The sequence below is a fragment of the Cimex lectularius genome, unplaced genomic scaffold, assembly GCF_000648675.2.
Source record: "Cimex lectularius strain Harlan isolate CLEC.00 unplaced genomic scaffold, Clec_2.1 scaffold188, whole genome shotgun sequence".
NCBI lineage: Eukaryota > Metazoa > Arthropoda > Insecta > Hemiptera > Cimicidae > Cimex > Cimex lectularius.
In genome coordinates this window covers 649,867-665,041 of record NW_019392882.1, presented here as the reverse complement: position 1 = coordinate 665,041, position 15,175 = coordinate 649,867, and the positions used below count along the sequence as shown (strand labels likewise).

Genomic DNA, 15,175 nt, shown 5'->3' with positions numbered 1-15,175 from the left:
AATGCTAAAACATATCTGACAAACAAAAATCAGCGAGGATAGGGAGACCAAGAAGAATGGTAACTATCATACAATAAAAAAAGATTTACTTTTTAATTATTATTTGGAGGTCATGAGATGCGGTCTGGTGTGACGTAGGTTTTAGAAAAACATTTTCTTTATCGTACTGTTTTGATCTTTATTGAGATCATCTTCAGGGGCTGGAATTTATAAACATTGTTTAAATTTTACAAATACATGTAGGATTTGAAAAAAAATGAATTTATACGTTGGAACGACAAAGAAAATGTTTTTCAAAAACCTACTTCACACCAGACCACATCTCACGACCTCCAAATAATCATGTAACAGTCACTAAACACCACACATTTTTACTTTTTAACTTAACAAGTGCAACAGTCCAGTTTTATAAGCATTTTACTGATATATTTTAGTATTGTTCATGATCTGTTTAAAAAGAAACTACAGATAAATGGGTTTTCGAAAAAATTGAACATATTTTATTATAAAAACTGAACATTTATTCCATTAATTTTTAATTTAAAAACTACGTGAAAATGTTTACATAGAGAAAGTTGATAAAATAAGTTCCAATATATAAACGTGGGTGAAATAGAAACGATTGGGGCCGCTTCAACGTTGGGTGCTCTTTGCGATTTGTTCCTTCAGGACGATAATGCTCTGCCTCTGTTCAGGAGGAAGCATAGCAATCTGCTCGTCAGAAAGTTGTAAAACTTGCATGATAAGTGCAGCCTGTAATAAAAATAAAATACATTTAATACATAACGTCAACATTTCTATAATTCTTAAAAAAAAATTTAACCTTCTCTTGGTCGGAAGCTCCTGTAGGAATTGCCCCAGTCAAGCTGGGCGTGTTGACAGGTACTGAAACTGGAGGTGCTACAGGCCTCGGAGGAGGGACCGGCTGTGAAACACCTCTTGGAATATTTGGAGGAGCTGCTGAAGTAAAACAAACAAATGAGCATTAAAAAAAAATTAATTAAAAAAAATAAAATAAAAAATAAAAAAAGCCTTACCTGTTCGAGGATCTCTTATATATCTTGGGTCTCTGGTGCCACTGAAATAAAAATGATGTATATAATACAATTATTGCATTTTGATTTTTAAACTTAGCAATGACAAAGAATTTGACCAATAACAAGAAGCCTAAATAAAAATTCAACGAAGAAAAAACTGAATTAGGGTTTATAATTAATTTAATCTTCAACTGCTTATTTGGGACCGTACATTTAGAGGACCGTGGAAGAAAAAATAAGGAGGGGAAAAAAGGCCTAGGAATAAAAAAAACCCATATGTATGTTGGGTTTAAATCCAGTGCCCCTGCATTTGAACCCGAGACCTTTCCCTAACAGTAATGAGCAGTGTCAATGTCTTAACCGTTGCAGCCCCTCTAATATAAAGCTATTTATTTTTAAATAATTATATTTTTACTATATTTCTAAATAAAAATTACCTGTCAAACGTTTTCTCTGTAATCCTAATGCAGCAATTACACCATACAGACTTTTAATTATTAGGAATAAAAATATTATAAAATAAAATTACAAAAAACTTACTGATCTGGTTGGAAGGGAGGTATTTGTGGTTGGGGTGCTGGAACCATAGGTGGTATTCTCAAATCCTGGTCTTGAGGAGCAGCATTTCTTTGAGCCGCTACTGCAGCTCTGGGATCTAATGACCTCATATCCATATCACCTGTAGATATTTAAATAAAAAACGTACAAAATGAATTTGGATATATTTTTAACGATAAATACCCATAAACGGAGCTGGCTGTTGGACATGCGTGTTAATGACAGGAGGCGGGTGGCCCATCGTGTGGTTAGTGTTCGCCCTTGTTGCCGGGGCGCCCCAATCATTTGCAACAGGATTGACATCTATTTGCCTTTGTGGAGGTAGGACGGCACTTGGTACTGAAGCAACAGTAGTTACTGGCGGCTGGACAGGCATTGGCCTAGATTCCGTCGGTGCTACCAGTGGAGCAACTTGAGGGTTTGATTTATGGAGCATCGTCTAAAAAATAATTTAAGATACAAGATGCTATTAAATAATTAAATTCACTATTTTTTGTGGTCCCCTTGACCAATTAAATGATATTGATTATTATAAATTGATAAATAATTAAAGATCTCCATCCCGGTAACAACAACAGTAAAAGATCTCAAGAAAAGGCTCTGTTGTCATACAAATAAACTAAATATAAATTGTCGTTAGCATAACATTAAAAGTGCAAAAATTCAAGGATTTATTTTTCTTGTTTATTCATACAATAATAATCACTGTATTAAATGCTAAGTTATAATAAATTCTGTAAAGAGGGTTTGTGTGTCACTATTGAAATTGTCAAAAACAACAAAATAAACAGAGACTATCAAACAAACTTCTTTTCACAAGTCGGTCTGACTTAATATAGGTTAAAGTAATTGTTAATCTAAGGCAATTTTATATAAGGGATTTTGTACTTTCTTAAAAAAATGCTAAGATGTGAATTTGACAGCTCATCAACTCAGTAACCAGCAAAGGAGCATCTCAAAAAACCATGGAGGATTAAAAACAAGATGGTTAAAAAGAAGATGGACAAAGCAGAATATGAATATGAAGCATTAGCCTGGTTATGTACAGCCACTTCGGTAAGGCAATTCTCACAAGAAAAGAGGTACTGAACAGGCACTGCGGAAAGTGCTTAGTCATATAGGAAAAAAGTGCACTTTCCAAGTGTGGCTATAATTTATATTTAGTAATAGATCTACATATATTGCAGTGGAGAAAAGGATTTTTAAAGTCCTTATTCAACCCCATAATATCAGCACCAAATCATTAAAAAATCATTGATTACAAACTAGGATGATGAGAGATGGCAAAGATCAGGTTCATCACTTCTCAGACCTCAAAAAAATTTCGTTATTAACAATTTACATTCTACTGTTAAATTATGAAATAAATGAGACTTACAATAGCAATTTGTGGATCGACTATTCTCATAACGACTTGAGCCTGGAGAAGGGCATATGCAAGTTGAGGGTTCTGGAGAAGCATTGCCTTACCCTCAGCAGGGTTATTCTGTAAATTGAATTAATTAATTTTATTTTTCAAATTGAAACATATATAATTGTTTCACCTGTATGCAAAGCTTCATCTGTTTCATCAATTCGAACATTTGCTCAGGAGGTAATGAAGCGACGGCTTTGCTTATCACCTCTGGGGCTTTGTCCGATTCGACAGCTTCGCCGTATGTGTTGTCTACAGGTGGTCCAGCCAACAAGCCTGAAACGGAAGTACTGTTTTGTCAATAAAGCCCAATTAGAGAATACAATCGTCCTGGTTACTTTGCATTTCTAGCCTGGATTTTTCAGTACAGGCATTATCAACCCTAAGAGCCCTTCCACCGATCTCATAACCGTTGAGATTCCTCATGGCGCTCAGCGCCGTCTCTTGGTCCTTGTATTCGCAGAAGCCGTAACCTTTCGGCTTCCCTGTCTCCCTGTCATATACAAGTCTGAAAATATAGTTTTTGTTAAAATACATTTTGTTCTGTTTCAATTGGGTAAAAATGGCTTACTTGAATGATAAAACGGGGCCAACTTCATTGAATATATCTTTCAACTTTTCCTCTGTCGCTTCGTATGGAATGTTTCCAACTTGAAAATAAACGATTAAATATTATTATTAAACAAATATAAATTAGTTAAATATGAATTATCTTACCAAACACAGATCTCATAGACTTGTCGATTATGTTGACGTCTCCCATTTTTATTTAAATAAATTAATTATGAATTAATTAAGAATATTATCTAAACCAAAACAAGACACGGTTTGTCCCCCAATAGACCAAGCTCTGAAACGTTTTATAACACGAACATAACCTCCAAGTAAGAATATCTTAACCTTTTTTTATTTTTTTAATTTCTTCTCATTTATCAAAAAAAAAATATTGAAGAAAATCAATATTAATTTATTTTTTATTTTAAAAACAGAGTGGAAAATGTAAAAATTAAATTATTAGCTTTATTCCAAAAGAAAAACGTTTTAGGTCTGTACAAATTGATTAACACTGTTACAAGAACCTCCGGGCTTTGATAAACTGACTTACGTCGAGTCATTTCAAGAGTTGATCTTTAGTTTTATTTTCAAAACTTTCTGCTCATTGAAAAAAAATGCCAGACTATCTCGGAGATGATATGAGAAAGACGAAAGATGAGAAGGAGGAAGAAAAGGAAATAAAAGGTAAAAACAATGAATTATGTACAGAACGCGTGTTTTCATATACTTGGGCTTATAAGCAGACAGAGAAAAAAATCAAACTATAAGAAGCTTTGTTCTTACTTCATAAAGCTAACGCGTAATCGATGGTCTGATTAATTTTGCTTTTGTTGTACATTTTTATTACCTTTTTTTAAAGCATTTTACTTGGAGACATAAAAAGCTCCCTGGCCACTTTGACAACCATATCTATTATTTAGTTGTATCCAAATTTGTCCGAACTACAGAATGTGCACTCTTCTATAGTAAATTAGTGAATTTACTCATTGGACTGTTCTATTTCCAACAGACTACAGCGAGTGTAGGCAGACTGAAATAATCAAAACGCCCAAATTAAACTGTCGACAAAACATGCTTCCCTTACCAACTGCGTTTTCTTCCCTCCTTCTTTGCCCAACACGGGAGGCAGGTGATCACCAATCCGGATAAGGCATCAGTGCTGCTTGCCACCAAATGAAAACGTGTCATCTCAATTAGGTAACGTCCTGATGCATTACTTCATCATACAACAGACAAGCAAAACACCAGCAAAAATGTGCGATTGGTGCATGGAAGATTCGAACAGACATTCCTCAAGATTTCTGTTTGTTAATGTTTAACCTAGGGATAGGGATTAAATAGACAGCTGCGAGGCTTCTGCACCTCAACCTGAGTAGATATGTTGTACTCATTTTTTTTTAACAACTAACTGGCTAGTCTGGTGTTATACCAGCCTATCAACCCCTATAGCCTTGCCAGCGGCTCCTTAGTGTACGATCTTGCTTGCAGCTTGCTGCTTGTAGCAAAAATTCTGAAGTTGTGTGTATAATCCATGTATGTTTAGTAGTCATAATTGACGATATTAATTATTTTAAGTAATTATACTTTTGATCTAAGGTCTAAGTTGAGATGAAAAAACTAGTGTCACGAGCGGGATTCAAATCCATGACCTTCGGCTATATAACGTGTGTATAATATAATCTAGGGGAAAAGAGGTGGCCACAAGGCCTTTTGCACCTCGACCTGAATAGATTTATTGTGCTCCCCTGTTTTTTCAGGTTGTTAATCAACTACCATAGTTGAACCGGCACACGGGCACTACTGGGTCTGTCTTCACTTGCGGTTTTTTTTTGTTTGAGTTATTCGCATTGCGCCATGTTCAGTGAAAAACTGTTCGAACCGAGACTGATATTCTAAGGTGCAGCTTAATGGGTTTGATGAGCGCATAAATTTTCTGTATTCCGGAGGTTTATTGTTTACACAACACTTCCTTGCCACTATGCTAATTTTAGGCGTCAATATCCTTACTATCACTCCAAGGCTTCAGTCATGAAGGTGTTTTGTAATTTTTCAGAGTACCATAAAATTTACCCCAATTCTTGCCTGATGAGTCAGATGTACCTTTTTGGAGTAATTCCTGTGCATCAAGTTACTTTGCATATTCAATATAATAGGTTATTTTGGTCTGTCAGATCCTTTTCAGCATTTCACCATCTTCACTAATGTGTCTTTTCCTCAATTTTTACGTTTTTTAAGTTTAAAAGAGATAAGACTAACAAAATAACCTAGAACAGAGAAAATGGCGACAAGCTGAAATTCACCTGAGAGACTAAATAGTAAGAATAGGCAGGCTGTATGTAATAGTGCTGATTTTTCTTGGAGAGATGGCTCTTTGGCCAATGCGACTTAACCAGATCTTCTGAGAAGTTGTGCCCTAATTTATACACAAACTACAGAAAGTACTCTCTTCTGTAATAAATTGTGAAATTTACTGTTGGTATCTTCAGGGCAATGAACCTTTCTGAATGAAAATTTCTGACAGACCAAAACAGCAAGGATAAGCAATCAGAAATAATCAAAAACGAGCAAGCTAAATTATTGGGCTTTATGAGACCCTATTGAGGGTCAATATGTTTTGATTTTCCTTAACTTGTGTAAGTGGTTTCACACTTTTTTGTGACAAACCAAATTTGTTTGACGTTAGACAAACACTTTTTGTGTGATTATCCTTGTTAATGACTTGCTGAAGTCCACATCCTAGAATCTTGTTCCTTTTGGAAGATTTTCCTCACCAACTTCTCCATTCAAATTTTTGGACTAAAGGTTGATTTTATTGGATGTTAATATTTTGTAGTTTGGTTGTTTCTGATATTTTGGCCTAACTATCCTCAACTGTTTCTGTTGATTTTCTGTGCATGTCAAATTGGAGTTTTTGTCAGATCTGTACTGTTATATTCAATTGCTGCAGTAAATGTGATGTTTTTATGTTAGAAGTTTGTTAGAAGTTAGATGTTTAGACAGGCTCCCTTTATTTAAATGATTTTAATACATTTGTTGGGTTTTTGGACACCGATATTAGGGTTACGTACGAGACCAGACGTCTACCACCTTTGGAAGTTCTTTTACAAATTAACCCTGTGTCTTTAAAATTCTAAACTGTAAGATGGACTTATTTCAAATAAACAATAAATGCAACTTACAGAGTAGCTTATTGTCCATAAATTTAAATATTCAGAACTTACAGCATACAAGCCAAGTAATGATTTTGTAAATGTTGATGGTGTTGAGCTAAGTTCAGAGCATACCAAAGAGTGGAAGTGTACTTTGGCTAACTGATCCAAAGATGAGATCCAAATAAAAGTAAATCATGTCATACATTTAAATATTTGAGTTGTTCTGATTGAAATTTATGTATAATAAAAGTCTGGAAAAACGTATACCCTGGTACTGAACTGAAATTATTTCAGTTTATTAAAAATAAGCCATTATCATAAGTTTGTAATACAATAAAATAAACGATTGTGCTACAATTAGACAATTTTTATCTGTTTTAGCGCTCGATGAGGCTGACATTGCCCTTCTTAAAACCTATGTAAGTATATTAACTTACAAAATGTAATTAGTATGGTTTTTAAAAAATCACGTACATAAATGTGTAGGTTGATTCTTTACGATCAGACTGCAGATTTATTTCCCTGCAAACCACTAATGTTTTATATATGTCTTTCTCTTCAGGGTCAAGGACAGTATACAAAAGGCATTAAATTGGTTGAAGATGATATTCAGACCGTTATAAAGCGTGTTAACGAGTTGACAGGAATAAAAGAATCTGATACCGGCCTTGCTCCTCCAGCGCTCTGGGATTTGGCAGCCGACAAGCAAACACTTCAGAATGAACAGCCCTTACAGGTAAACAGTCATACGTTACAATAAAGTACAAAGTTGATTACATTATACACAATTTCTAGGTCGCCAGATGCACCAAAATTATAAATGCCGATACCGAAGACCCAAAATATATCATTAATGTGAAACAGTTTGCTAAATTTGTAGTCGATCTGGCCGATTCGGTTGCACCCACTGATATCGAGGAAGGAATGAGAGTTGGGTAAATATTAATGCAATCTTGCAGATTTTTCATATCCCTACCCAACATTGATTTTCACATAGGCCTTATTTCACTCTTTTAACCTTAATTAATCTGTAATTTTATTTTAAATAATAAATGGAACTGAATGAAAAAAATTAGTGTTAACACTAATATTGCAAAGTAGGAGCATTTTATTTATTTTTATCTTATGCAGAAAATTATATTTATATATATTTTCAACAAATAGACGTGTTTTGGCACAAAACTCTCTTCCCAAGATGGGTTGACTGAAAATTAAATTGATTTTTTTTACAGTGTTGATCGTAATAAGTATCAGATTCATATTCCCCTCCCTCCTAAAATCGATCCAACTGTGACAATGATGCAAGTAGAAGAAAAACCTGACGTGACGTACAGTGATGTCGGAGGTTGTAAAGAACAAATAGAAAAGCTGAGAGAAGTTGTTGAAACACCTCTTCTTCATGTAATTCATTCTTTAAATTTTTTTGTGTATCTTTAAAATAATATGTATTTTTTTAATAGCCTGAAAAATTTGTCAATTTGGGAATTGAACCCCCAAAAGGCGTGTTGCTCTTTGGCCCACCAGGAACTGGAAAAACGCTTTGCGCAAGAGCTGTGGCAAATCGAACTGACGCATGTTTCATTAGGGTTATTGGTTCAGAATTAGTTCAAAAATACGTTGGAGAGGTAAATAAAACATAATATATAATGCATAAATATTTCCATTAAAAACTATATTTCATTGTTGTATTTTTAATGTAGGGTGCAAGGATGGTAAGAGAACTGTTTGAAATGGCCCGCAGTAAAAAAGCGTGTTTGATATTTTTTGATGAAATTGATGCAATTGGAGGCGCAAGGTTTGATGATGGTGCAGGAGGAGATAATGAAGTCCAAAGGACTATGCTTGAACTCATCAATCAGCTAGATGGCTTTGATCCAAGAGGAAACATAAAGGTTATTATTCAATGCTCAGGAAGTCCAATTTAAGTAAAATTTAACGTTAATTTAATTGTTAAGGTTCTAATGGCGACCAACAGGCCTGATACTTTAGATCCGGCTTTGATGAGGCCTGGCCGTTTAGACAGAAAAGTAGAATTCGGCCTTCCGGACCTAGAAGGGAGATCGCATATATTCAAAATCCACGCCAGGTCAATGAGTGTTGAGCGTGATATAAGATTCGAGCTTTTGGCCAGGCTATGCCCTAACAGCACTGGTAATTAAAATTTCAAAAATCTTGAATTCATGTGGAATATTTAGATCTACTCAGAAAATTATTCCTCAATGTTGCAAAATGTGTTTCGATGGCACTGGCAAGGATCACAAATGATAATTGTCATCTCAGCACATACATTTTTTCCAAGCTAAATGATTTAAAAAAATCCATCTTTGACTTTGTATCACTAGGTTGTTAATTTATTTTCAGGGGCTGAAATCCGATCTGTTTGCACCGAGGCCGGGATGTTTGCGATTAGGGCTAGGAGGAAAGTCGCAACCGAAAAGGACTTCCTCGAAGCAGTTAACAAAGTTATAAAGTCTTATGCAAAATTCTCGTCCACACCGAGATACATGACTTACAATTAAAATGTCGTTCGACCACTTTTAAATTAATTTTCTATTATTATTTTCAAATGTTAAAATAAAAACTGTCCTTGAAAAAGGGTTCTTTTTAATATTTCCTTCATGTTTTATAGGAAATATTTACATTTTTCAATGTCTTTTTTTTTGGGGGGGGGGTGCAGAGGCCACATCTAAGGTGTACGTAGACATTCTAGGTAAGGTTCTAAGTTTGACATTCTCACAAATGGACTTTTTTCAACCCTGAGGGTTCATTTTATGTCTTAGTTGAAATACCCTCATAAAAATAAATAATATTTTTCCATTTAATTAAAGCTGAAACAAATTGTAAATAAAAAGTAAGAGCCATGGTTTTATAAGAAAATAATAATTTAATAACAATAAACATTATAGATATAATTACATTTAATATTATAAACTGCAATTTATTCATAATAATTTTACATAAGTAGGAAAATGGAATTTTACAATATCATATTTTTGAAAAAGTAATTATAAATTAAGCTTTAAAAAAGTTGTTAGTTTGCCTACATATTTTTTAAAATTAATACATACAATGTATACTAATACAATCAGATTAACAATATAATTTCTCAATTGCTCTTGGACGAATGAGTTAGAAAAAAAAATCAGTCTTATTTTCACTCAGTATTGTCAATTGATTAGATCTATACATAGAAAATTATTCAATATGCTTATGCAAAGTAATGTTTATTATTGCAAATGCTATACATATGACAGCCCAAGTCAGGACCAATATTGGCCAAAAAATCGTTTTAAATGGGGAAGAATGAGGATTCGACACGTTTTTCAGCAACGGTGGGATCTGCTGCCGAGCCAAGATCACCAGTCCTGCCGGTATAATGTACTGGACTACGATGCCAGCAAATGAACCAGTGATACCAACCTAAAAGTTATTTAAAGAGTTAATATTAATTTTACAATATCATATTTTTGAAAAAGTAATTATAAATTAAGCTTAAAAAAAGTTGTTTGTTTGCCTACATATTTTTTTAAAAATTTTATAGTTTATTTTAACACATACGTGGTTTTCTATTTTGTCAGTGGTCATCGCTAACAAAACTGGTGGAACAACAGTAATTACTGGTATGATCAATGTATGAATGTATTTGTACTGCCAGAAAATGAACATCGCCTGGAAACAAAACAAAAAGAACATAAGAAAACATTTTAAAAACAAAAATATCATTTGGCTTTCTTTACCTGAAGGTTACTCCTCAAAGTGACTGAAACTATCGGGAAGGTAGTCGAAAAGGTGAAGACGGGAAATAGCATCAAAAAGTAAGAAATTAAGTCTTTCGTCAGATTTGGTTTCAGCGTGTCTGGAGGGAAGTTGAGAGTAAAAAGATCCTCGATCTTATTGAACGCAAATACAGCCACAAGGGCGAGCGTCAAATATAAAATGAGAATTGCAATGTAGTCCAAAGCGATCCAGCGTTTAAGCTTTGACTTGTTCATTATTGGCACAATCAGTCCAGGAAGAGAATGGTGACACATAAATGAGTACACGCACGAGCCGAGGAGTGCTGGAAAACCTTCAAAGTTGTACTGAGGAGGCTGTCCGTGTTCGACATTTGGGTTAGCAAGCCTCTTTATGCACAGCCCAATCATCAAAACAAAAGCTATAAAAATTAAAACAATTTAAATGTATATTAAAATGTATAACAATTATCACTCACCCAACAATCTAGAGAATATAGTCAAAAATTGCAAATATTTAGTTTTCTGGATGTTGAAGAATACAAATGGTCCTAATATGAATAAAACACCACTCTAAAACAAGAAAATATTGTTTTTTTTAAATTTATTTATTAAGAAAAAGAAGTTAAAACTACTAATTGATGATGTTATCAATCTCTCTTATTTATTCCATAGTTTACTTATCTTGGTAATGATTCAAACCAATAACCATTAAAAAAAAATACTACTGATTAACCTTTGTGTAATTAAAACAATAAAAGAAATTGTGTATTTTAGTTTTAAAAATAAATGCTTACAAGTGCCATTTTATAAACTGCACCCCTTTTAAAATCATAACTTGTCCAGCAGTAATCAGACAGCGTTGAATTGAGATTGTCCGAAGTGCTGAAAATAAATTTAAAATTTGAAAATTATAAGAAGTAAATTTATAGCTCATCGTTTAAAAAATTACCAGACGGTGGTGACGATAGTTTTAGAGATAACAGCGGAATAGATAGTTAAGTCACCATATAGATACAGGCATAAAAATATGTAGAATAACGTCAAACCCAATTTGTTGAATAATAACAGAGCCATTTCACCCTAGGTCAAGCAAAATCATACATTAAATCATAAAGTAAATCAACATTAAAATACTTACAAGTTCGACTTTGTTGTCGAGGGAGAACAGTCGCTGGGGTTCACTGGGGAAAAAATCGATGTATTCTGAAATTTAAAAAAATTGTTCAAGTGAAATATTTTCAATTTTAAAATTTCCATAGCAAACCTTGTGGCAGCATCAGCGCATCTTCATTAATTTCCATTTCGTCTTCCGAGGCCATTTCGCCTTCTGCAGCCTGAAGACAGAATCAATTCATAAAGCCTACATACACTGAGGAATTTCGTTAGTGCACATTATTTTTTGTTAGACTAGAAGCAGATTCAACCAGTGCACCATGGTTTCACAAGCAGCAGTTGCGACTTCCATGTACATTTATTTTATTGAACAAGAAAATTTTCTGTTGCACCCAACAAATCTGAAAATTTCTTGGAAATGAATGGCTTCATTTTGCATCAGTTAATTTTGTGTGTCCTCTTCTAAATTTTTAAAAAAATTTTAATTCCTGCGATAGATAACTCAAATTTTTTTTGACAAATCAAATGGTCCACAATGTGACATGTTTTATTTCTGTATACCCCATGTTTTCAACAACACACAAACAGCCGAGTGTAATCCTTTTATTAATTATTGACACTTATTAAGACGACTATATGTTCAGAACTGTTTCCAAAGCTGCCTAATGTTGCTCAACATTATACAGCCAACGTGTTTTGTTACTGTATAGAAACATCCAAGATACTGGGAACTTGGTATCAGGACTGTTCTGAAACATTCCAAGTAACATTTTTGAACAGTTCATCTACTACCTATATTTAAACATAAAAATACATTTAGAGAAATACAAACATACGATGACAAACTTTTTAAACCAGGGTGAAATTATTTCTTAGAAGGCAACAGGGATAAAGTTAGAAAATAATCAAGAAATCCTGTCAAGGAAAGACTTCCTACTTTAAAAAGATCACCGTCAGTTCTACTTGTCTAACTGACAATTCCGACCTATATTTATTCTAAACGTAATTTATAGCTTTACAAACTAAAACCAAAATTAGAGTTGATGCCGGGTACTGGTGTGCACATTGGTAATCTTATGTTGAACCGACTTTGGGTCGCTTATTGGGTCCGACTTTATTCGTGTTTTTGTTTTTTAACTGCTCAAACGCATTTTGTCATTTTAAGTTATTAGAGTTATTACTCATTGAAGATAGCGTAGTGCTGAAACGCATTTGAGCAGTTCAACAAAACTGCGAGTCACCAATAAGTGACCCAGTGCAAGGACCAACAGATTGTTTTTAACCATTCTGATTTAAAAAGCACTTATATACAGTCGACTCTAAATAATTTGAATTTCTTGATAATACGAACTCCTCAACAGGTCACTTCAGTAAATCAAAAAAATTCTGTGCATTTTGATACACTTAGTAATACGAAATATTTTTCGTAATAGGGAGAAAAAGCATGCTATTAATCGAAATGGAGCCACTTCCCGTCTTTATAATTTACGTGTGGTGATTAGTGACCGTTAATCGATAATTATTCAGAAATCGTGAGATGCGGTCTGGTGTGATGTAGGTTTCAGAAAAACATTTTCTTTATTGTGCCAACGTTTCGATCTTTATTAAGATCATCTTCAGGGCATGGGATTTACAAACATTGTTTAAATTTTACAAATACATGTAGGATGTGGAAAAAAGTGAATTTTTACAAAGGAAAAAAATATTTTTGAAATCCAATCAAAGTATTTCAAGTATTTTTTCTTTGATATATTCCTCTTTATTGAGATCATCTTCAGGGCTCAAAATGATCTCAATAAAGATCGAAACGTTGGCACGATAAATAAAATGTTTTTCTGAAACCTACATCATACCAGACCGCATCTCACGATTTCTGAATAATTTATATTTTTTCTTTGATATATTCCTCTAAATTTAGACATGTTGTTATATTTTGTGGTCAGTGTTTTGACAATATGTACTCAGCAAACTTCGGAAAATCATTTAAACAAAGGAAACCAGGCTGCATTGAAACAAAACTGTTTCATGATTTTTTTAATAATGTGTAACAATGTTTTACAGTTGATTTTTACTATGTTTTATATATGTACAATTTGAAAAAATGCATTCAACAACATTTTTTCCCTCTTAATAATTCAAGTTATTTTAGAGGTCCCTTGGGTTTTGAATTATCAAGAGTTGATTGTACCTGAAATTATTTACAAATCAAAATGGTTCTTGTTTGATGATTTTTTTTTATATTATGTACAGGCTTATTACACATACTCAATTTGATTTTATACAGGTTTTGTAGTTACCGAACGGATTTCTCTTGTGACTTTCTTCATCCTCTCTACCATTCTCCACTGGATTATGGAAGAGCATAGTGCTATTGATTCTATGACGAATGTCACTGTTATGTAGCTGCAAGTCAAGACAGAAATTCAGTATTTGATCATGAAATCCAAACAACAGAAATAAAAATACCTGAATAGAGCCAACACAACGATAAGGACAGAGCTGAGGACCCATCCTGCGTCGTAAAAAGCCCTAGGCAATGTCAAAGAACCAGCGCCGACGATCAAATTAAATATGTAAAATAAGGCGGTCTAAAAATTAAAACAAAATTATATAAACATAAAAAACAGCAAACAATATATTTTTTAATTTAACAAAGACCCTCACTTTTGAAGAATACAAATCATCCATTTTTTCCCTTTCTTATGACAAGAAACGAATATTTAATTAATCCAAGGGATCATACTGTTAACATTTTTGTAAATCATTGATAATAAATTGTACAGTTTGATTAACAATCACAAGTGAAATGACGGCATAAATATTCGTATTGATAGCCACAAATCCTGGATAGAGTATACTCCCTGAATCCCGTCTTTGTGATAAGGTTTAACGCTAGCTTAAACTCCTTTTGGTGAATTTAATTTATATATATGAAAAAATATATATATTTGCCTTTGGTCGATTGTCTTAGTTTTTCCAATAACATAATCTTTCTTCAACTAATATCTTTGGGGTTTAGTCTATTGTTTGTTTTGAATTTGAAAAACGAAATTATTACATTGTTCAATATTTACATTAAGCTCTTAAATCATAAGTTATACAAAACTATTTGTTTGTCAGTTATGCCTTAATGGACAAATATTGAATTTAATATAATATTTTGACCTAAAAGTTATAATTTCCATTAGTGACTATTAAAGGACATAATTAAAAAATAATCATTTATCTCAACGCTGTAATAATATTTATATTATATTTATAATATTTTTATTATATTTATATAATCCTAACATTCTTTCTATTTCTATATTTCCCTTAAATAAAACACACCACCTCTCTCTCACACACACACACTCTCTCTCTCTCTCTCTCTCTCTCTCTCTCTCTCTCTCTCTCTCTCTCTCTCTCACACACACACACACACACTTTCTTTTCTTTCTTTAACTCTAACTAACATTTGGTATAATTTATATCAACCTGTAATATTATATATTTAAAAAAAATAATCTCACTATATTATCTTTCTCTTTCCCTCTTCTTTTTTATGTAGCGCGTAAAAATTGTAAATGGAGTTTTTTCAGAGTGGATAATTGTGTATAGAGGAGTTAC

The 15,175-nt window shown here is 33.2% G+C and overlaps 3 protein-coding genes across 4 annotated transcripts; 1 reads left to right on the top strand and 2 right to left on the bottom strand.

The window, feature by feature from the left end:
- Nucleotides 1-498: 498 nt before the first annotated feature.
- On the bottom strand, nucleotides 499-3,889 carry LOC106660783 (cleavage stimulation factor subunit 2). 2 transcript variants are annotated; one of them, XM_014383707.2, is made up of 10 exons: nucleotides 3,727-3,889; nucleotides 3,581-3,659; nucleotides 3,348-3,517; nucleotides 3,140-3,285; nucleotides 2,974-3,081; nucleotides 1,779-2,034; nucleotides 1,578-1,716; nucleotides 1,038-1,078; nucleotides 824-960; nucleotides 499-753 (listed from the first exon to the last, which is right to left on the bottom strand). In XM_014383707.2, exons 1-10 carry the CDS (start codon nucleotides 3,770-3,772, stop codon nucleotides 634-636), a joined length of 1,242 nt encoding a protein of 413 aa, XP_014239193.1. In that variant the 5' UTR covers nucleotides 3,773-3,889; the 3' UTR covers nucleotides 499-633. The 2 variants fall into 2 exon arrangements, with proteins under 2 accessions (XP_014239193.1, XP_014239194.1); XM_014383708.2 differs by having other exon boundaries at nucleotides 824-957.
- A 147-nt stretch (nucleotides 3,890-4,036) lies between these two features.
- On the top strand, nucleotides 4,037-9,311 carry LOC106660782 (26S proteasome regulatory subunit 7). The gene is made up of 9 exons (XM_014383705.2): nucleotides 4,037-4,248; nucleotides 7,098-7,135; nucleotides 7,279-7,452; nucleotides 7,512-7,651; nucleotides 7,949-8,117; nucleotides 8,177-8,341; nucleotides 8,417-8,608; nucleotides 8,672-8,867; nucleotides 9,078-9,311. Exons 1-9 carry the CDS (start codon nucleotides 4,179-4,181, stop codon nucleotides 9,233-9,235), a joined length of 1,302 nt encoding a protein of 433 aa, XP_014239191.1. The 5' UTR covers nucleotides 4,037-4,178; the 3' UTR covers nucleotides 9,236-9,311.
- Nucleotides 9,312-9,904: 593 nt separating this feature from the next.
- Nucleotides 9,905-14,420, bottom strand: LOC106674331 (transmembrane protein 104 homolog). Its single transcript, XM_014406972.2, has 11 exons — nucleotides 14,231-14,420; nucleotides 14,033-14,154; nucleotides 13,864-13,969; nucleotides 11,718-11,787; nucleotides 11,592-11,656; nucleotides 11,403-11,533; nucleotides 11,248-11,335; nucleotides 10,930-11,023; nucleotides 10,454-10,872; nucleotides 10,275-10,385; nucleotides 9,905-10,136 (listed from the first exon to the last, which is right to left on the bottom strand). Exons 1-11 carry the CDS (start codon nucleotides 14,252-14,254, stop codon nucleotides 9,912-9,914), a joined length of 1,455 nt encoding a protein of 484 aa, XP_014262458.2. The 5' UTR covers nucleotides 14,255-14,420; the 3' UTR covers nucleotides 9,905-9,911.
- Between the last annotated feature and the right edge of the window lie 755 nt (nucleotides 14,421-15,175).

Coding starts and splice junctions, on each gene's coding strand:
- LOC106660782 (XM_014383705.2), top strand. CDS start 4,179: ATGCCAGACTATCTCGGAGATGATATGAGAAAGACGAAAGATGAGAAG. Junction 8,342..8,416: donor TTCAAAAATACGTTGGAGAG/GTAAATAAAACA, acceptor TTTTTAATGTAG/GGTGCAAGGATGGTAAGAGA. Junction 8,609..8,671: donor ATCCAAGAGGAAACATAAAG/GTTATTATTCAA, acceptor TTAATTGTTAAG/GTTCTAATGGCGACCAACAG.
- LOC106674331 (XM_014406972.2), bottom strand. CDS start 14,254: ATGGATGATTTGTATTCTTCAAAA. Junction 13,970..14,032: donor GTTGTGTTGGCTCTATTCAG/GTATTTTTATTT, acceptor CTTGACTTGCAG/CTACATAACAGTGACATTCG. Junction 11,024..11,247: donor CAGTTTATAAAATGGCACTT/GTAAGCATTTAT, acceptor TTCTTGTTTTAG/AGTGGTGTTTTATTCATATT.
- LOC106660783 (XM_014383707.2), bottom strand. CDS start 3,772: ATGGGAGACGTCAACATAATCGACAAGTCTATGAGATCTGTGTTTG. Junction 1,079..1,577: donor CCTCCCTTCCAACCAGATCA/GTAAGTTTTTTG, acceptor TTTTTATTTCAG/TGGCACCAGAGACCCAAGAT. Junction 754..823: donor GAGCTTCCGACCAAGAGAAG/GTTAAATTTTTT, acceptor TTTTTATTACAG/GCTGCACTTATCATGCAAGT.